At 47.4% G+C, this 20,900-nt stretch overlaps 1 protein-coding gene across 5 annotated transcripts; it reads right to left on the bottom strand.

Moving 5' to 3' along the window:
• Positions 1–225: 225 nt before the first annotated feature.
• GJB6 (gap junction protein beta 6) lies at positions 226–20,677 on the bottom strand. 5 transcript variants are annotated; one of them, XM_054447240.1, is made up of 3 exons: positions 10,412–10,537; positions 7,790–7,959; positions 226–1,740 (listed from the first exon to the last, which is right to left on the bottom strand). In XM_054447240.1, exon 3 carries the CDS (start codon positions 1,723–1,725, stop codon positions 940–942), a length of 786 nt encoding a protein of 261 aa, XP_054303215.1. In that variant the 5' UTR covers positions 1,726–1,740; positions 7,790–7,959; positions 10,412–10,537; the 3' UTR covers positions 226–939. The 5 variants fall into 5 exon arrangements, with proteins under 5 accessions (XP_054303215.1, XP_054303217.1, XP_054303216.1 ...); XM_054447242.1 differs by lacking the exon at positions 10,412–10,537 and adding an exon at positions 9,589–9,712; XM_054447241.1 differs by lacking the exon at positions 10,412–10,537 and adding an exon at positions 9,073–9,185.
• Positions 20,678–20,900: the final 223 nt, after the last annotated feature.

A 20,900-nucleotide genomic window follows, 5' to 3' on the forward strand; every position in this document is an offset into this window, starting at 1 on the left:
TCATCCTAGTGTCGTACAAGTGGCCCCCTCCAAGCTGAGTGCTCTGTAGGCTGCTAAACTCAGCCTCTGCCCATTTGCAGGGAGGATGCAAGTATCCCTGTTGAAGTTCCAGGCCCCTCCACCCACAGTAACTGGTGGCCTTCCCAGCAAAAGTACCCAACCCACTCATCATACCACGAGGGTTGGCAGCAAGCTGCCCAGATGCAACAGAAACCACAAGGCATGTGAAGGCTTAAGCAATGGGGACGAGCTTTATTGAGGCAGTCACATCCACATTTCAGTTGTTCGCAATGATTGGCAAATGGATGAGTTAAAAAAGCCTTCTGCTTCCATACTGTTCCATCTACATTCAGAAAGCAGTAAAAATATATTGTGCAATGAACACTTTCCACCTTAAGCGTATCATGACAGTTCACAAATTTGCCAACAGACAATGCAAAACAATATTTACAAGGTAGACCCTTTGTAAGTTCCAAATTTAGATACTTGTGGTGTAATTCTAAAACTAACATCGCATGTTTTTCCAGGTAAGGAAGACCAGTCATTATAAAAATACTTTATATAAATTCAAAGTCAGAACTAAAAACATCCAAGACTATAAAAATATATTTTCCTAATAAAAGTATCAATTTCTAGATAAATGTTCTTTATCAACAACAGTTATATAAATTTTCAGAAAGTCCACTTAAAAGGAACCTGTCAAAATGACTGCAATGCTCCTCTGTCAAGCAGTCTCTTGTTTTCAGAGATGGACCACGTATTTGATTACGTTGTGTATGAATGGAGCAAGTATCCTACAAAAAGTTAACTCAAGTGTCTATTTATTATGAAAGTCATTTACAAACTCTTCAGGCTACAGAAGGAACTTTCAGGTTGGTATTGCCTTCTGGAGAAGACAGAAGTCTCCTTATGACGCAGCTACATTTTACCTTGAAATGTTTAGCTTGGGAAACCTGTGATTGCATTTTGACCACTATCTGAAATCAGCTCATTCATTTCATTCTGCTTACTCTCCTTTAGGGCATGATTGGGGTGATTTTTTTGCGTCTGTGCTCTCTTTGATCTCCTAAAACACACTTTCAGCAGCAGGTAGCACAACTCTGCCACGTTAAGTAGCATGCAAATCACAGACGCAGAAATCATAAAAATGGTAAACACGGTCTTCTCTGTTGGCCTAGAAATAAAGCAGTCAACAAGGTTGGGGCAGGGGTCAATCCCACATTTCAACACCCAGGGCAGGTGGTACCCATTGTAAAGGAAGTAAAACACATACATAAAGGCTGCTTCAAAGATGATTCGGAAAAAGATGCTGCTGGTGTATGTCCACCACAGCGACCCCTCTATCCGAACCTTCTGCTTTTTAATGTCCTCTATGTCTTTGAATTCATTCCTCTTCTCTCCTCGCCTGAACTTGCGAGTGGTTTCGTGCCTGTAGTAGGCCACGTGCATGGCCACCAGCAGCGCTGGGGTGGAGACGAAGATCAGCTGGAGGGCCCACAGCCGGATGTGGGACACCGGGAAAAAGTGGTCGTAGCACACATTTTTGCATCCCGGTTGCAGTGTGTTGCAAACGAAGTCCTCTTGCTCGTCACCCCACACCTCCTGGGCAGCCACCACGAGGATCATGACTCGGAAAATAAAGATGACTGTGATCCACACCTTCCCGATGCTGGTGGAGTGTTTGTTGACACCCCCAATGAAAGTGTGCAGGGTCCCCCAATCCATTGCGCTGGTTTATCCCTAAACAGACAAAAGTGGGCAAAGGTTTATTAGTGGAAGAGGCCTTGGGAAAGTGACACAGTGATATTACGGACTGAAGCCAACTTTATTTTAAGGTAGGCTGTCATATTTTACAACTTCAACTCCCTGCCCTGCTAGTCTGAGGTTTTCTGAAAAGGAATGCCCACCCTGAAAGCATTCTCATGTTTGGCCGGGTGTGGTGGCTCATGCCTGGAAACCCAGCACTTTGGGAGGCCGAGGCGGGCAGATCATGAGGTCAGGAGATCGAGACCATCCTGGCTAACAAGGTGAAACCCCATCTCTACTAAAAATACGAAAAAAAATTAGCCAGGCGTGGTGGCGGGCACCTGTAGTCCCAGCTACTTGGGAGGCTGAGGCAGGAGAATGGCGTAAACCAGGGAGGTGGAGCTTGCAGTGAGCTGAGATTGCACCACTGCACTCCAGCCTGGGTGACAGAGCGAGACTCTGTCTCAAAAAAAAAAAAAAAAAAAAAAAAAAATTATCATGTTTTTGGTCAGAAACAACTTTTTGGAAGAGGGGTTAGGATCATCTTGATTCAACTAAATTCAGATCATTTATTAGATTGCTGTTTGCATTAATCCAGGAACACAGGTAAACGAATTCATTTCCAAGCTCCCTTTTAATCACTGTCTGATCTGTTACACCAGATTGGCTTTCTCCTAGGGCTCACCGAGCTTCCGCAGTAGATTTTACTCATTAAATAGCTTATTCAGGGGAAAAAAAAACTTTCATTGGAATGACATATTCCAGTTTACCCAACAGACTAAGAAGGGAAAAAACAAAATACTTATTAGCTTACTTTATACAATATATTTATACTTAATTCTAGCTTGAATAGCATCATCTGCCATACTCATGTGTTCTTAGGAAATCTAATATTGTCAACTACTGAGAAAGCCTCTTCTAAAAGAGACTCACAATCTTTTATAAAGATTGCTCCATTGTTCTCCAACATATCTTCAGTATAACCAAGCCCACGTTGGCTTTGCCTCCCCAGCGGGTCCTGTTCGTGCCAGGGGCAGCCGAGGAGGAGATCTGCTGCCCTTGCCACCCAGTGCCTCCTTCCCTGTTAATGCACTGATTCTATATCCCGAGAGAAAAAGGACTTCTTTACAGCTATGGACACTTTTGCTATAATTCAAACAGCTGCCTTCTTAGCCTACACTGCCACAGAAGACTATAGAATTGGTCAGCATTCTCCTTTGAAAAATAAAAGGAGGTATCATGGACCCTTTGAAAATTTTCAGAAAGTAAAAGACCTCTCCCCAGAGTAATTCACTCAGGCATTTTTTTACAGGCTGTCAGGGCATGAGAGAGTCACCAAAGTCCTTCTGTTCACCGGTCTTAGACTTTCTTATCCCTGAATGGGTGAGGGACACCTGTCAGCCTCCCCCTCTCAGGCCAGCCCCCTGGACCTCACGCTCTGGCCCACACACCTGCCCCTCTGCATTACGCTGGCTGCTCTTGGAAGCAGTTGGGTAAATGGAGGCAGCCTCTCCCCACCCAGGAGTGCCTTGGCCTCAGAGTGGGGTGCTACTGTGTGCCCCAAGGCAGCATCTTCTGTAGACTTAGAAAGTCAGCAGACCTGTTGGAAAAGTCCGACTCCTAGTTCAGTTGGCTTTCTGAGAAATTGTTTTTTTGCCCTTGGTTGGGTATTAATATTAAGCAACAATTCTCCATTCCTCCCTCCCCAGCCCCCAGCAACCACCATTCTACTTTCTGTGTCTATGATTTTGACTGATCTACAGACCTCATATAAGTAGAAATCCACAGCACTTGTCTTTTTGGGACTGGCTTATTTCACTCAGCATAGTGTCCTCGAGGTTCATCCATGTTGCTGTGTGTGACAGGATTTCCTTATTTTGGAGGCTGAATACTATTCCACCATATGGATGCTCCCCATTTTGTTTACCCATTTATCCATCAATGGACACTGGATTGCTTCCAGCTTTTGGCTGTTGTAACACTAATATGAGTGAGGGTGTACTACTATTTTTTCAAGACCCTGCTTTCAAGTCTCTTAGGTATCTAGATGTGGGATTGCTGGATCTCATGGTTATTCTATTTTTAATTCTTTAAGCATTTCCACAGGAGAGCAGAATATTATTATTCAGAATGAAAAGAGGGGCCCAATTCCTGGAGAAGGGCAAATATCTTGATTTTTAAAATAAGAGAAAATGTATATGTGTGAACTGGGGGGCTTTCTGTTGAGCCCCCAGCAACATTCTAAAACAGTGTCACTAAACTTCTTGTTAAGAGTTCCGTGATAGCAACTATAGCAATGGCAATGGCACCGAGTCTTGGAATCACAATGGTCTTTGTTGCCGCCTCTCCTATCGTTGGGAGGTTGTATTTTCATGGTTCCTTCAATAACTGCAGCCTAGCATTTTACTTCAAGAATATCAGTATTCCTTAGGAGGGATATCCTTATCAGCGGGACATCAGCACCACAGCACAAGGTTGCGAGAAAGAGACTCAGGCTCAGGCTGTGTGAAGGGAACAGAGTGCTGGGCTCCTCGGGCAGCCCACATTGGAAAGATGGGCTCTTTCCATGTTTCAGGAAAGACCTGGCCCTCGGGGGTGCATCAACAGGTGTGTGGACAGATGGAAGAGGCTGGAGGTTACCTCACAGCTGAGGAAACAGAACACACACTAGCTTGAGGAAGACGCTGAGGCACAGGGCGGCGACCCTGGAATGTGAAGCAGAGGATTCAATGCCTGCGCAAATCTAGGACTAAGAACTGGATCTGACACTCAGCATTAACAGAAAGCCAGGTTTTTGCTTTTAAGCCACGTTTTTCTTAAAAAAAAAAAAAAGAAAGAAAGAAAATTGAAATGGGCTACGCTTCAAACCGTGTTTTCTCATCCCTTAAGCATTTCATCAGAGGCTGTGTGAGTGTCTGCTGGGGTAATTAATGCACAGGGGACTCCTCTAGGAGCCCTGGCCCCAGCGTTCCATAATTAAAGTGTATGTACTAATGCCTCCCTCTCATATACAACATATTTCACAGCCTAAAGAGATGGCCAATGTCCACAGTAAATGCAGCTCCATTTAAAAAGCTCATGTTAAATGATACGATTTGTAAAATTAATTTTATTCTCAGATGAAAGGCATAATACATTTTCCTAATTGTTGATGTTCTATCTCAAAAGCGTTTCAAAATGTGAGGAGCAAGAAATTTGTACGTCTTGATGTTTAAACATATTTTATAGCAGCTGTTCACCTATGGGGTCAGTCCTGTTTATTTATAAAATGAAGATGTTCTTTTATTAACCAAGAAACACCTCCCATTGAAATTTGGTCAACAAAATGCCCAATCAGCAACAGTTTGATTTATCAAAAAATGGTTCACATTTTCTCCAACACTTCAAAGTCCATAGAATTTAACCTCCCCAGCAGGTGAGACAGCTGTGTTCTCTCGGTTCTCTAGCCCGTGGCCTGCCTGAACAACGGCACCCCGTGGTCCCCTGTGGTCCAACCTTCTAGGAAGTAAACAGATCAGAGAGCCAGAGGGCGACATGGCCTGGATGATTCTGAGAGGCTAAAGTCACAGAAAAGGTCAGGAGGTCACAATTCCTCCCCCAGGAACACCAGTCTACGCTTTCTAGAAGCAGGGTCCCTGGCATCTGCAGCTTTGGGCTTCTCCCTGTTTTTAGAAAAAAAACAGGGACAATTATAATGGCAGTAGCTTTTTAAATTTCTTTGGATTTTTCTGGGTCCCCAAGCCACACGCTCTGAGGGTCCTCTATCAACATAGTAAAACTGAACAGAATATAATCTGTTTCACAATGTGCGCTTCACAATGCTGGTACTAAAAATCGGCAATCCACCTATGCCTTTAAAGGAAGAAAAGTAAAGGAGATGCAGAGCTTGCTGAGAAAAATGAGGTTAAATCCAATACAAGTGTGTCTAACTCCCCGGTCACTCAGGACAGTCTCCTGGTTCAGAGTGTCCTCCTGCAAGAGCCACAAAGGCCCTGTTATTCCTAACAGCAGAAGTGATCCAAGGGAGAGGCTGTGTCCTCTCTCCGAACCTGCCCGGTCCTGAGTGGGCTGCCCCTGGGCGCTCAGTGACCCTGAGCTGGTGTTTCCCAACTGAGACAGTGAGACAGTGGCTCTTTCCATTCTTTTCCAGGTTGTGTCACTCCTGAGGGGCTCACCAACCAGCCCCGGGGATCTGCCCTGCGTATCATTCTCTGCAAGCCAACAGCCAGGGAGAGGAGAGCTCCCCTCGCAAGTGTCAAGAGATAGCCCAGGGTGATGGGCCAGCTGCGGGTTACCAAGCCCCAAATTTCCAGCACATTACTGCCATTAATGGCCAGGCCTGGCTGCCCCAGGAGATGCTCCCACTCAAGGAGCTGTGGGAGGATGGCAGTAAACGCAGGAGACTCAGCAAGTTTTAAGGAGGACTCAACTCCACTGGCTGCTCCTGTACTGACTTTGGTGGGTGGACAGGGTGGGTGGACAGACTGCAGAGGGGCCCAGAGGAAGGATGTTGGGGGTTGGGGGTGGCAAAGAAAGTGCCAGCCCCCAGGTTCTCCCTTGTAAAAACACATAACCACAGGGCATAATCTTTCACAAACCCTCTTGGTTGGAGAAGATTTGAAGGCTATTTCAATTTGTGAAGTCGTCACTAATTTCAAATTACTTTCCAAAATCATCGCATCCACTGGGACCCTGTGCAACTGTAGTAAACAAAGTTCCTCTTTCCTCTCCTGCTTCTGGAGAGCTGGAGCCAATGGGAGGAGCTTTTTCAATACAAAGTGAAATATTAACTCTTTCTTCGGAAACCAGAGAGGTTCATTTTAACTGATGCCTCTCTGGCTGTCTTTTAAGGAAAGAATAGATATGCTTAGCTTCTGCAGTCTTCAACTTCTAAGAATGTGATTACATTTAAACTTAAAAAGGTAAACTGCTTCGGTTTTGTGGTAAATCTAATCATAGTGAAGAACTCGATGCTGTATTCTTTTTTTTTTGAGATGGAGTCTAGCTCTGTTGCCCAAGCTGCAGTATCGTGGCGCGATCTCGGCTCACTGCAAGCTACGCCTCCCAGGTTCACGCCATTCTCCCGCCTCAGCCTCTCTGAGCAGCTGGGACTACAGGCGCCTGCCACCAAGCCCGGCTAATTTTTTGTATTTTCAGTAGAGACGGGGTTTTACCGTGGTCTCGATCTCCTGACCTCATGATTCGCCCACCTTGGCCTCCCAAAGTGCTGGGATTACAAGCATGAGTCACTGCGCCCGGCCGATGCTATATTCTTGATACTAAATCTCCAGTCTGAAATATCTAGCTCTAAAAATAAGTAAACTAGGACATTACTTTTGAGGAGCCACACAGCATTGTGAAGATAGGTTGTTCTTTCCTTTTACAATTCAAATAATTTAGAGCTATTGGCATTTGACTACACTAATGAAATTTCTTGATTGTTTTAAAACTTCTTAGGAAATTAATCACAACTAGCTTATTTAGCTATGCCATTATAATTTCACTAATGACAGAACCAAAACTAAAGCCCCCAAAGTTAGAGTGTAACCCCTCAGCATATTTTTTTAGATAGCTCTGCTCCCCCTTTCAATGTCATTTAGCAAAAAAAAAAAAAAAAAAATTTTTTTTTTTTTTTGAGACAGAGTCTTGCCCTGTTGCCCAGGGTGGAGTGCAATGGTGCAATCTCAGCTCACTGCAACATCTGCCTCCCGGGTTCAAGTGATTCTTGTGCTTCAGCCTCCTGAATAGCTAGGACTACAGGCATAGGCCACCACACCTGGTTAATTTTTTTTTTTTTTTTTTTTTTTTTTTAGTAGAGAGGGGGTTTGTCATCTTGGTCAGGCTGGTCTTGAACTCCTGACCTTAGCCTCAGCCTCCCAAAGTGTTGGGATTACAGGCATGAGCCATTGCGCCTGGCCATCTAGGGAATAGTTGATAGATCTGAGAACAGGAACATGTGCCTCCCAATTTCGAAGTCAGCTTTGGATAGTCGGGGAATCTGCATAGATAAAAGGAAAACAATGTCAAAGCAAAACAAGCAAACCTGAGTCCTGTTTCCAACGACTGCCAGCGTTTCAGACCCGAAGAATGAGGGCAAGGTCCCTCTGCGAGGGTTTCAGACCTCCCTCTCCTACCCCACTGGAGTGCCTAGAAGCCAATGGTGCACAGTGATGATACGAATGTCAATCTTTGCTCGGTCGGTGAGGATGTCGCCTGTTGAGGGAAAAATAGTAGCTGTTGCCATATTCCTTTAACTCCCCCCCGAACCCCGCAATATGTCCCCTGAATAAACTTTGTGGGTAGTTTTTCTTCATTCTCAGAACTGTTATGAGGTAAGTTCAGAAACTGCCAGCTTCCCGATGCTCTATACTTTGAACACACAAAATAACCAAAGGTGCTCTTTAGTAGGATCCTTTCCCTATCAAAATAACAGTAACACCCAATCTGAGGCCTCAAGCCCACTCCTTGAGCAAAACAAAAAGGGACAGGGGAGAGTTTGAGACACTGGCTACACCCTGATCCCCAAATCAGTGGTTTAAAAAAAATCTCAGGCTCTTTCTTCAATCAGGAAGAATAGATTTCTTTTGTCTCTAGAAATCTCAGGTCATCCAAGGGACAACCTGATAGTTGATTTTTAAATTTAGTGACAAAAAACTTCAGCAACTGTCCTGATAGAGTAACAGCTAGTGATAACAATGGGTCAGGGATTCATATATTTCAAAATTAACTCAATAAAAGTGAAACGTTTCTGTCTGTGGAGTCTAGATGTAAAAATGGACAACTCATGAAATTACGTGTGTTTCTTACATCATTTAAGAATTCAAAGAGTTAAAAATTAATTTTCATTAAGTTAAACTTTCCTTCTCTGGGTCTTGTTAGCAATATATGTTTGTTCATTCAAGCAAACCTGTGTCCTTTCCAAACAGTTGAGCTCAACTAGATTTAAATGACCCTGGGAATAAAAATGGAGCAGGCCCTCTGGGGTTCCAGGTCTATGCTCATTCACTAAAGCAGCTAAAACAGAAATCATAACCTGTGGCAGGTGGCCATTAGAAGGTTATGCCCTCACAGACCAAGAAGCTTGCTTCAGAAATTACTTTCCCACAAATTTATCCCATTTAACATTTAAACTAATGTATGCAAACTGCTTACAGCACCTGGAATATTCAAATTGAATTAAAGATGCATGAAGAGGGCGTACAACTTAGAAATTTTCTTTCGCCATACTGACATTGTTTAGCCAGATCTTCTGTACTTCTTTCCCTTCCTAACACTCAGAATTCAGAAGAAAAGACATAAGAAAAAAAAGCATAAAGTCTTCATTACCTGTATCAGAATTTGTTTGAAAAACAACCAGTGGGGCAGGTGAACTGACCAGCGTCTTCCCAGCTTTAGTCACTGCAGTGGCAATGAGGCGCTCTCCACACCCCCAGTTATGTGACAGGCTAGAGCCCTGGTGTTCTCTCTTCAGAACCCCCCTCCCCTCCTTGGCAAGCTTCAAGCAACACCCCCAAAGACGCTGCTGGATCCAAACAACAGACAAAGCTCTCCACAGGAGCAGTTCTGAGCAGCACCCTGCAATTCTAAGGAGACTGCATGGGGGCAGGACATTTTCTTCTAGAACACTGGTTAGATTCTGCTAGAACTGGGGCAAGAAAATAGCTGTATGGCATAAAGTCTACTTGAGGGAAAAGAACAACCCGGCACGGTTACGTTCAATCAGACACTAAACAGAGTGCACGCCCACCCAGGGGACACTGAGGTCGCTGGGCCAGTGTCCCCGCCTGGTTGCAGGTCCCTAACCCCTCCGGGAGTGCAGAGCTGCGGGCAGGCCACACTCACCCTGACCCGTCCTGCTCCCCAGGAAGGGAGGTCAGCCCCGTTTGCAAAACACAGGATGCCTGTGACACCGGGGACAGGTCTTCTTCACCGACAGGAAGTGCCTTCTGGTGCCTGCACGTTTTAACTAAGATTTGTCGCCAATTACTTTTAATTACTGTGGTCCACGCTATTGTCATCAGCATTTCACAAGTTTCTCGGAAGCTCATCACGCAGCCCATACCCTGCGGTTCTCCGGGGACTTATGCATCTGCCCAAGTCGAGGGCTTGTCTGAACTGAAACCCGCATCCTAGACCTGGCTTTCTTCTCCTCAAATCCAGGGGGACACGCCGGTAACCCACAAAAGCTTAGAAAATCCAACACGCAGCAAATGAAACGGGGGAAAGGGGCACCGGCCCTCAGTCTGGCCTCTTAGACACACGATATGAAACCTTCATAAAACCTGTTGTACAAGTCAAAGGGAACCACACTGGGGTAAAAGTCAAACCAGTCCATCCTCGTTCCTCTGCGTACAGAGAGAGGGTCCAGCGCGGGCGGCACCCACTGCCATCGGGCCGGGGCCGGGGCGCGCGGACACGAGGGTGCGGATGGAGGCAGATGGGGGGCCCGGTCGCCCCACGTGCGGCCAGACACCCATCCCGGCCGCGCTCTGCCGGCTCTGATCCTGTGCCCGACAGGAGCGACAGGGGCGAGGTGGGGACCAGCCGCCGACCTCACCTGTTTTGGTTTCTTGCAGGAAATTCCTCGCTGGGGGGTCGAGGTGGCGCCGCCCGCTGGCCGCCCGCTCGCCCCCCGCACGACCCCGCCGGTCCGCGCCCCGCTTACCTGCTCTGCGGCCGGCGGCCCTGGCGCGGGCTCTGCGCGGGGCGGCGCCCTTCGCTCCGGCTGGGCAGGCAGGTCGGGCTCGGGCGCCGCCGGCTGTCGGGCTCTCGTCGGGCTTCGGGTGAAGGCCCCGGCTCCCACCTGCTGCGCCTTTTAACCGCGCCCCACCCCGCCTCTGCCCTGACGCGGCTCGGGCGGGCTGCGGGAGGCGAGCGCTGTCACTCGACGAGCCCCCCGCCCCCACCTGCCCGGGGCGCACTAGCCGCTGGGCGCGGACCGTCCCCCGGAGGAGCAAGGAGTGCAGGACCGGGGCTGTCCCCCCCAGGGTGCGCAGAGCAGGGACCCTTTTCCCGTGGCGGGAGGCGCAGGGTGGGGGACCCCTAAGAAGTACACAGTGCGCGGGGCCCTCTTTCCGGCCCTTGGAGGGAACGGGGTACCGGGGATGCATGGGGCAGGGCTCTCCCTCGGGGGCGCAGAGGGAGGGCCCAGCCCCCTCTGCGCGGGTGCAGGTGTGGGGCGCCTGCCCAGGCCCTCGAGGGAAACCTTCCTCCCTAGTGCACCCGTGGGGAACAGTGTGAGGGGCAGGCTGTGTTTTTGCCAGGACACATCCTCGGTCTTTTGGGTACTCCAGTCTACTCCTAGCCCGCGGGATGCACAGACCTCTCCTATAGCAGCTTGGAGGTTCTTTATTAATGACCACTTAGAGGAGGTACAGGGGTTGTTTTTATTAATTACTTCCATTCTTTGAAGCCTCCTCCGGGGAAGCGGAGCAGGCCTTCCTCGGGACAGTGCACCAGGAGAGACCACATTGCCTCCCCGCTTTTTAGTCAAGACTAGAAAGCTCAGGGCCAGTACAGGGAGTGGTGCAAGGGCTGGTGGGGTGGAAACGTTGGAAGCTATTTAGGGACCTGGCTTTACAGGTTCAAACCTGTCATGCATGGGACAAAAGATGTGTGACTTGCTTATTCTACAAAATTGTTTGGTAATTAAACGTCCCCACCTAAACCATATGCCACTTGTTAGGTCATATTCTCCCATGAAACAATTAAGATGTCTGTTAAAGGTCATGGAAGTTGAGCCAAGACTTCATAAAAATCCGCTTTCCAAAATATTTTATTTGAGGAGAACAAGGTTCTTAAAGAATTTGCCCAAGTCAAGTTTTAAAAACTTTGGGGAGGCCCCTGAAATGGCCTTGAACCTGGAGAGTGGAGAGACACAGAAATCTCTAGGCTTTATTTATTTATTTATTTATTTATTTATTTATTTATTTATTTTGACAAAGTCTGGCTCTGTTGCCCAGGCTGGAGTGCGGTGGTGTGATCTCAGCTCATTGTAACCTCTGCCTCCCGGGTTCAAGTGATTCTCCTGCCTCAGCTTCCGAAGTAGCTGGGATTACAGGCCTGCACCACCATGCCTGGCTAGGTTTTGTATTTTTAGTAGTGCTGGGTTTCACCGTGTTGGCCAGGCTGGTCTGGAGCTCCTGACCTCAGGTGATCCACCTGTCTCAGCCTCCCAAAGTGCTGGGATTACAGGCGTGAGCCACTGTGCCGAGCATCTCTAGGCTTTTTTGTTAGACATCCTCACACTGCCCAGATGTGCCCTGTGCAGTGAATCTTGGGTGCTCTGTCCTGCCCCACACAATTCATCCACTGTGGACTTCCCAGTCTCCTCTCCATTCCTCTCCCAAACAGATACTTCAGCCAGGCTCAGCTGTTTGCACAGTAAAATAATTTTTCTAAGCAGATTGTAAACTTCTTTGGGGATTATAAATGTTTAAGCTTTTCTTCTTCTTCTTTTTTTGCATTTCTACAATACTAAGTACTTTGCTCATAGTATGTGCTGCTCCATGAGTATTTGAATATTGCTTGGCAAAGCTGAACCAGCATAGCAGATAGTCCTGGAAATAGCTTTTGCTTTTTCTAAAGCATGCCCTGTTCTCAATCCTGCACCTGATTCCATGCAGCACTGTGTCTGAACATTGACATTCTGGACCAGTGGAAATTGTTCTAGGTCTGGGGCAGGATAGAACTTTCAAACCAAAGTTGTCACAGAGAATGTGTTGCATTTGCTCAAGTGTCCAAAAATGAAACCATCTCATCACTGTGTAAAATATCTCTTTTTCTGTTCAGTTTATCTATATTAGTCTGCATGGCCTTAACATTGAACACCATCCTTCAGTTTTTGCTACTCATCAGACAGTCTTGTTGCAGCAGAAATTAAATGTGGACTGTATAAAACTTAAGGACTTGATGGGATGCTCATTTGAAAACTGAAAATTAGTTGTCTTAGTCCATTTGTGTTGCTATAACAGAATACCATAGACTGGGTAATTGATAAAGAAAATAAATTTATTTTTCACAATTCTAGAGGCTGGGAAGTCTGATATCAAGATGCTGGCATCTGGCAAGGGTTTTCTTGCTGTGTCTTCCCATGGCAGAGGTGGAGGGGCAAAAGAATGAGAAGGATAGGGAAAGAAAAGAGAGGTGGGGGTGGAGAGAGAGGAACGGGGGTCAAACTCATTGTTTTTTCAGGAACCCACTCTCAAGATATCCAACCCACTCTAGAGATCACAGCATTAATCCATTCATGAGGGCAAAGCCATCATACCTCATCACCTCTTAAAAGTCCGTCCCATCTTTCAACACTGTTGCATTGGGGATTAAGTTTCCAACACATGGGCTTTACGGGACACATTCAAACCATAGCATTCTGTCTTAGCCCCCCAAATTCATGCCTTTCTCACATGTGAAATACATTCATTCCATCCCAATAGTCCCCAAAGGCTTAACTCTTCCAGCACCAACTGAAAAGTTCAAATCTAGAGTCCCAACTAAATCAGATGAAGCTGAGACTCCAAGGCAGGCATGACTTTGCCTGAGGCAGACTCCTTTCCAGCTGTGAACCTGTGAAATCAAAACAGACTATCAACTCCCAAAAGACAATGGTGGGGCAGGCATAGGAGAGACATTTTCATTCCAAAAGGGAGAGAGAGGCAGGAAGAAAGGGGTAACTGGTTCCAGCTACATCTAGAACCCAACATGCATGTGTTAGGCTGTTTTTGCATTGCCACAAATAAATACCTGAGGCTGGGTAATTTATAAAGAAAAAACAGGCCGGTGCGGTGGCTCATGCCTGTAATCCCAGCACTTTGGGAGGCTGAGGCAGGAGGATTGCTTGAGCTCAGGAGTTCAAGACCAGCCTGGGCAACATAGTGAGACCTCATCTCTACTAAAAAAAAAAAAAAAAAAAAAAAAAAAAAATTAGCTGGGTGTGGTGGTGTGTTCCTGTAGTCCCTGTTACTCAGGAGGCTGAGGCAGGAGAATCACTTGAGCCTGGGTGATGGAGGCTGCAGTGAGCTATGATCTTGCCACTGTGCTCCAGCCTGAGCAACACAGTGAGACTGGTCTCAAAAAAAGAAAAGAAAAGAAATTTAATTCACTCATGGTTCTGCAGACAGTGCAAGAAGCATGGTGCTAGCATCTGCTTCTGGTGAGGGCCTCAGCAAGTTTCCAATCACCTTAGAAGGCCAAGGGAGAGCAAATGTCTCACATGGTGAGAGTGCCAGCAAGAGAAAAAGCAGGGAGGTGCCCTATACTTTTAAACAACCAGATCTCAAGTGAACTTGTTGGTCACCAAGGGGATGGCACTAAGCCATTCATTAGGGATCCACCCCCATGATTCAAACACCTCCCACTAGGCCTCGCCTCCAACATTGGAGATTACATTTCAACATGAGATTTGGAGGGGACAAATATCCAAACTATATCAATGGAAAAAAAAACATTAAGTCTTAAAGCTGGAGAATAATCTCCTCTGACTCACTGCCCTGCAATCTGGGCACATTGGAGTGGGGCTTGGACCCCTCAAGACCTCAGGCAGCCCTTCCCCTATGGCTTTGCTGGGATCAGTCCACCCAGCAGCTCTCAGAGGTTGGAGTCTCATGCCTGCAGCTTTCCCACGTTGGAGTTGTACACTGGTGACCCTACAGTTCTGGAGGATCAGGGGCTCCCCGGCTCCCGTGCCCCACCTCTGTGACAAGTATCTGCCTGAGCCCCTAGGCTGTCCAAGTCATCCTTTGAAATCTAGGTGGAGGCCACCATGGCCCCACAGCTTGTACATTCTGCATGTCTGCAGAGTCAGCACTACATGCATGCCACCAAGGTTTGCAGCTTATACCTTCCGGAATGGTGGGTCAAACTGTGGGGTGCTGTGCCAGAATTTGGGGAGCAGAGTCCCAGGGCAATGTAGGGCAGTGTATGCTGAAGTCCCACAGGCACCTGTCTGGGAACCTTGCCCTCAAAGTCTTAGCTTACCTTGAAGATCTCTGGAATGCCTTCAGGGTCATTGTCTAATTGTCTTGGAGAATAGAACCTGGTTTCCTTCTATCCATAATCTCTTTAGCAGTGTCTTGGCCACCCTCAATAGTCTGTCCTGAACATGTTTTTTATTCTTACATGGCCAGGCTGAGAGTTTTCCAAATCTTTCTGTTCCATTTCCCCTTTATTTATAAGTTCTGTCTTTATTTTACTTTTTGAGATGGAGTCTCGCTGTGTCGCCCAGGCTGGAGTGCAGTGGCGCGATCTCGACTCACTGCAAGCTCCACCTCCTGAGTTCACACCATTCTCCTGCCTCAGCTTCCTGAGTAGCTGGGACTACAGGTGCCCGCCACCACGCCCAGCTAATTTTTTGTATTTTTAGTAGAGACGGAGTTTCACTGTGTTAGCCAGGATGGTCCGATCTTCTGACCTCGTGATCTGCCTGCCTTGGCCCCCCAAAGTGCTGGGATTACAGGCGTGAGCCACCGACCACACCAGGCCTAAATTCTGTCTTCAAATTGTTTCTCTCTTCTCTCATTATACTGTAAGCAGCCCAAAGAAGCCACACAGCACCTTGAACACTTCGTTGCTTAGCTGTTTCTTCTGCCAGATATCCTAGTTTGTTACTCTTAAATTCTGCCTTCCATAAAGCCCTTGGGCATAGACACAGTTCAGCTAAGTTATTTGCCACTTTATAACAAGTATGACCTTTACTCCAGTTTCCAAAACTTTGTTTCTCATTTCCATCTGAGACCTCATCAGAATGGGCTTCACTGCCGGTATCTCTATAACATTCTGGTCACAACCACTTAAGCAATCTCTGAGAAGATCCAGACTTTTCTTACAGCTCTCTTCTTCTTCTGAGTCCTCACCAGAATTGCCCTGAATGCTCCATTCACAGCAATGTAGGCTTTTTCTAGCCTGCTCTCCAAATTCTTCCAGCCTCTAAGCATTACCCAGTTCCAAGGCTGCTTCTACATTTTCAGGTGTTTGTTACAGCAGCAGCCCCACTACTCGGTACCAAGTTCTTGTCTTCATCCATGTCCCTCACACTGGGTTTGTCTGATGTTTTTCTCATGATCAGATGGGCTTGTGTGTTTTAGGAGGATGACAACAGAGGTAAAGAGCCATTTCTATCACATTACACTGAAGGCACAGATGACAGTCAACAGGATTTGTCACTGCTGATGCTCAGCTTGGACCCCTTGCTGAGGTGGTGTGGATCGGGTCTCTCCACTGTCAGGTGCCTCTTTCCCCTTTCCACGCTGTGTTCCTTGGGAGAAGTCACCACATCGTCATCTGCTATTCTTCTTCACGGGAGATTTGTCCCTTCCCTCAATTTATTCATGTGTCCAATCATTCATTGATATCAGTATGGACTCGTGGATATTTATTTTAGACTTTGGATTATTATTCTTTATTTTGGTCTTTCATTTGGCTCCTATTTCCCTTTTGATGCACACCCATCTTTGTGTGTGTGTGTGTGTGTGTGTGTAGCATTTTCTTTCTTGTGCTCTAAGATGCTCTAGACCACTTGGTACACTCCGCCCCCAGCCCTAGCATCAGCCATTTCTCTGAGGCATCGCGGTGCACTGTTTGTGATGTGCACTGGCTCATTCGCTGTCTGCTCTCCCACTCGACCAGGGACTCCTGGCAGCAGGAACCATGGCTGGCTGCATGGTCCAGCTCTTTGTGCTCCTGCGCAAGCGCTAGTGCCATGCTTGATGCGTTCTGGGGGCTCAGAAAGTGTTTCTTGAATGAATGAATACATTTGAGAAGTAGCTGTTGAATGGACTATTTGCAAATATTCAGAGAAGGGTCTGGTAGGTGAATATACGAAGAAAAGAGTAGTTCCTAGATAACTTATAATTAGTCAGATGCCTTGTACTTCAGAGAGGGAAGCTATAGGGTAAGGATGGGACATTGTGCTGACCCCCCAGATAGTTGGGCTCTAACTGGGAGGTGTGACACCTGCTGTTATAGGGATGGGGGCTGTTAAATATGAAGGTGTCCCCTATCCAGCCAGCGGCCATGGACATTCTCAGTGAGGTACAGAGTGCAGAGTTCTCGTCCTTATCTCCACATCCCAGAAACAATATTGTGGTCATCAAAGCCACAACAGTCTGGATCCAAAGCCACAGTGCCAATGTGACTATTTTCTCTGGGAGATGCCTCTGGCCTGGGATGCGCTTGGTGGGAAGGCCCGGAGCCCAGTCTCCTTTCACATGGCTTCTGCCAAGCCTAGAATTAGATCAGAAAAAGTGGGTGCTTTACAGGGTTATTTCTCTGTCCAGTATCTGGTCCACCATCCAGAGCCAGGCTTACTTCCCAAAAAAGCGCTAGACTCCTGGCCCTTGACTCCTTGCTCTCTGACTCCACACAGTGCAGCCCTTGTTTGCACACCTTCACTTCCCACAGCCGGCTCGGTGTACACCTACTTAGGTTGTAAATTTTTCCTGTTGATACAAATAGCCGGCCTGTTTTTCTTCTTTTGCTTTGTTTTTAAATGAACTTTAGTATTTCCAGGGTTTCTTTAGTAACATATCAGTAATTTCTGAGATTAAGATATTTCTGCAGCACTCATTTTTTGGGTGGCATTTCCATGACATTAAATCCACATCCTGGGGTGACTTACTATATTCCTATTAGTTCTGGCCACAGAAGAGTGTATTATATAATAATGTCACACAGAATATTGTTTCACAACATGAGACATATGAAAGCCGAATGCTGTTCCGCAGGGAATCAGGAGAGAGCTCAGTGAGAATGAGGATCTGGGAGAAGCTTCAGAGCCTGGACAGAGAGGAGATAATGGCTGGAGGGTCGGGGGGCCAGCATGTGGCCGCTGGCAGGAGTGTGGCGAGGAGATGAGCTGGCCTGGCTGCATGGGAGGGGAACAGGGGGACATGACAAGGCCAAAGTCGGGGGGGGGTTGTCACCCCCAGGACCATCTCCTCATGCTCACACCTGCCCGTGCTCCTGAGTTCCAGAAGAATCGAGTCAGTCCACAGTGGCTGGGTGGAAGGGTGAGTTGTCTAAGAAGGACTTGGGTGGGAGAGAAGGTAGAGCTCCAAAGCTGAGCCTTGCAGGAAGGCAACTGGGGAGCCAGGCATGGTGGGAGGTGGGAGGAATTAAGGGGGGAGGAGGCCAGGCCAGAGAGGGGCCAGCATGGCTGTGTGCTGACTGCTGACAGGTGGGGACAATTTCCAGAAGGATGGTGTGTTACTCCGGGCACTCCAGAGAAGAAGAACCCAGAGGATGTGTGTGTGTGTGTGTATGTATGTGAAAATACGCACACACACCACACATACACAGAGATTGATTTTAAGGAATTGGCTCTCGCCATGTGGGGCTGGTGAGTACAAAGTCTTCAGGGCTGGCTGGAGGCCCAGGTGAGAGCTGAGGATTCCTCCTGGAGTCAGAAGACAGTGTGAGGAGGACTTCTTCCTCAGGGGTCCTCAGTCTTCTCGCTTATGACTGTCCTCTGATTGGATGAGGCCCACCCCCAAGGCAGAGGGGCATCTGCTTTGCTCAAGTCTACCGATTTATGTTAATCTCACCTAAAAGTACCTTCACGGCCATATCTAGACTGTTGCTTGGCCAAACATCTGGGCTCCACAGACTAGCCCAGCTGACAACCACAGGTGGGTTCATTCTTTCTTCCAGCAGAGGCTTTGGAGTCCTGCCATGCTGAAAGTTCTAGGGCCACCGCGGCCCACAGGGCTCCTCCTTCCAGGGGCTGACGGTTGAGCAGGGCAGCCAGTAAGCCAGAAGGTGCAGGCCCATAGGGAGGGCTGCCAAGAGGGCGCCAGGACAGCAGGTGCCAAGACAGGTCAAGAACAGGAGAGCAAAGGAAGCACATCGAATAAAAAGGCTTGTTCAGACCCTATGTGTATGTGTGAGGCCGACAAAAAGGAACCACCACAGATGGTAACAATTATGATACCTGCTATAGGTGATCTCACAAGTCATGGTAACAGTTATGATACCTGCTATAGGTGATTTCACAAGTCATCTTAATTTACGTTTTTCCCACAGTAAGTGTGTAATACATTTATTGTAAGAAAAAAGATTAAAAAATAAACTAGAAGAGACAAGGGATATTTAAGAGTATCACTCTCTTATCCTTTCTTTAAAAATAATGAAGACTGTATTGGAAATGTAATGGAAATTGCTCTTTGGAAATGAAATGATCACCTGCTAATAAGCATCTCGTTCATTAACTACAAATGCAGCCTTTACAGCCATGAGCTTCTGAGATGGTTTTTGTTGTTGTTCTTTTTGTTGTTGTTGTTTACTTTTTTTCCTGGACCAGTTTCCAAAATACAAGTCTTCTGGTACGGGAGTCTTAGCCCAGGCATATTACCAAAGACAGTTATCTGGCTAGGGCTTGAGCTGGACAGAGCCATTGCGATTTTGTTGGGGGCCTGAGATAAGAATTAAGGCATTTAGCGTAGAATATTGGGATGCCCCATGAGTCCATTGGCATTACTTGTGTCAGTAAATGAAAAAGGTGATTAAAGTCTACGCCTGACTTTCCCGTTAGTTTCCACGTGACTTTTGGGGTAACTTTTTCCCTACGGTCTCTTGAGAATAATGAAGCATGTTCAGTTGTCCAGGTCCCAGTCCTTCCCAGTGAAAGTTGCTTTACCACAGCCTTTCCACTGTCCACAGAGGCTCAGCTCATTTGGGGGAAGCGGTCCTTGGCTTTGGGGTCCCTAACTCGACTTGCAGCAAGTCTGAAACCACATTTTCAGCTGATTCTGGGTGTTGTTTCCATGTGCTGGGTGAGATTAAAGGAAATCTAAGGGGCTAGAAAAGAAGGCCCTGCCCTGGGGAGAGAGCAGGGAGGAGCTAATGGCTGCAGAGCCCCCCCTCCCAACCTTAAATGCCACCTTAAAATCTCCCGCAACAGGAACGCCTTCCCTCTCTGGGCTTCCTAGCGGAACTCAACCATCCTCCAAGGATGGGATTATAATTGTGTTTACTGCTTATTAATAAATGGTATGGGTTAGGCATTAGCTCTACCTTCCAGCAGTCCTACAACAGGGGTCATGTCGTCCCTGTTTTACAAGGGGGCCATTGTGACTTCAAGAGGCCTCCCAGCTAGTAGGTGCCAGAGCCTAATCAGGCTGTGTTTAGTGCAATTCTTAACTCTATGACCTTTCTCTGCCTGGCACCACCTTTGACTCCTGTCTCCTGGAAGCTGATTCACTCAGACTGCACACCTCTGCTCTCCTCCCATCTCATGGGACATTTCACTCAATGCTGCCTCAGCTCCTGCTCAGTGCATGGCTGTGGCACACCTGTCAGCTGCTTAGCCAAGATTCTGAGTGCTTTCTGGACGGTGCCAGGTTTGGAGGACTTACCTCCAGCCATGGCCCAGCTCTTGTTAATGACAGACCGCAGACAAGTCAGCTTGCTGCCTTAAATGCTCACCAAGGAAAGTTCCTGGAAGTACCTGCACCCCAGCAGGTGCTCCCTGAAGCTCGCCTCTCGCTTACCTTCTCTTTCTTCTTTGCTGTTCTGTCCTCTTATTCCTTTCTCCCCAGTGTCCTCCTTGGTCCAGTGGGGATGTTTAAGCACCTCACAGAATTATTGGCTTCTTATACCAGACCTTGTGTCTGAAAGACCAGCTACAGTGTCTGGAATACAGTAGTCTCCATCTTTACCCCTCTCTATTCCTGTATGACATTTCCCACTCAGTGAAAAGCCTTCAGCTGCTGACAGTCTCATTTGTTTCACGTTTCCTATCGATGGCCCTTCCTCTCTTGTCTTGCCAGGTTATAATTTGATGGTGTCACTGCAGTGCGAGTTCCGGTCTAATCTCAGCATGGATGGTGTCGTGCAGAGGCCGGGTGGCTCCTTTGTTCCTGGGATCCCCATTGCATCGCTCAGCGCCCAGGGTCCTTGGTGACACCTTGCTGGACAGCTTCAGCCTCCTGCACACTCTCAGGTGTGCCCAGGTTGTCTGTGCTTGAACACTTCCCAGGGAGATGTCACAATGTCCCCAGCTGAACCCTCGGCTGAACCCAGCATCATAGAGTGTTCAGCCAAGGAGATCAGTCCAGGCCTTGGGGCCCAAAGCCACCCCCTGGGTCTCTTTTGCCTTCACCTATGGAAACATATGTTCAGAAAAGCTCTTTACTCCTTTGGGTTCTTTAGAGTTGGCTGAC

This window comes from Pongo pygmaeus, chromosome 14 (assembly GCF_028885625.2).
Source record: "Pongo pygmaeus isolate AG05252 chromosome 14, NHGRI_mPonPyg2-v2.0_pri, whole genome shotgun sequence".
Classification (NCBI taxonomy): Eukaryota; Metazoa; Chordata; class Mammalia; order Primates; family Hominidae; genus Pongo; species Pongo pygmaeus.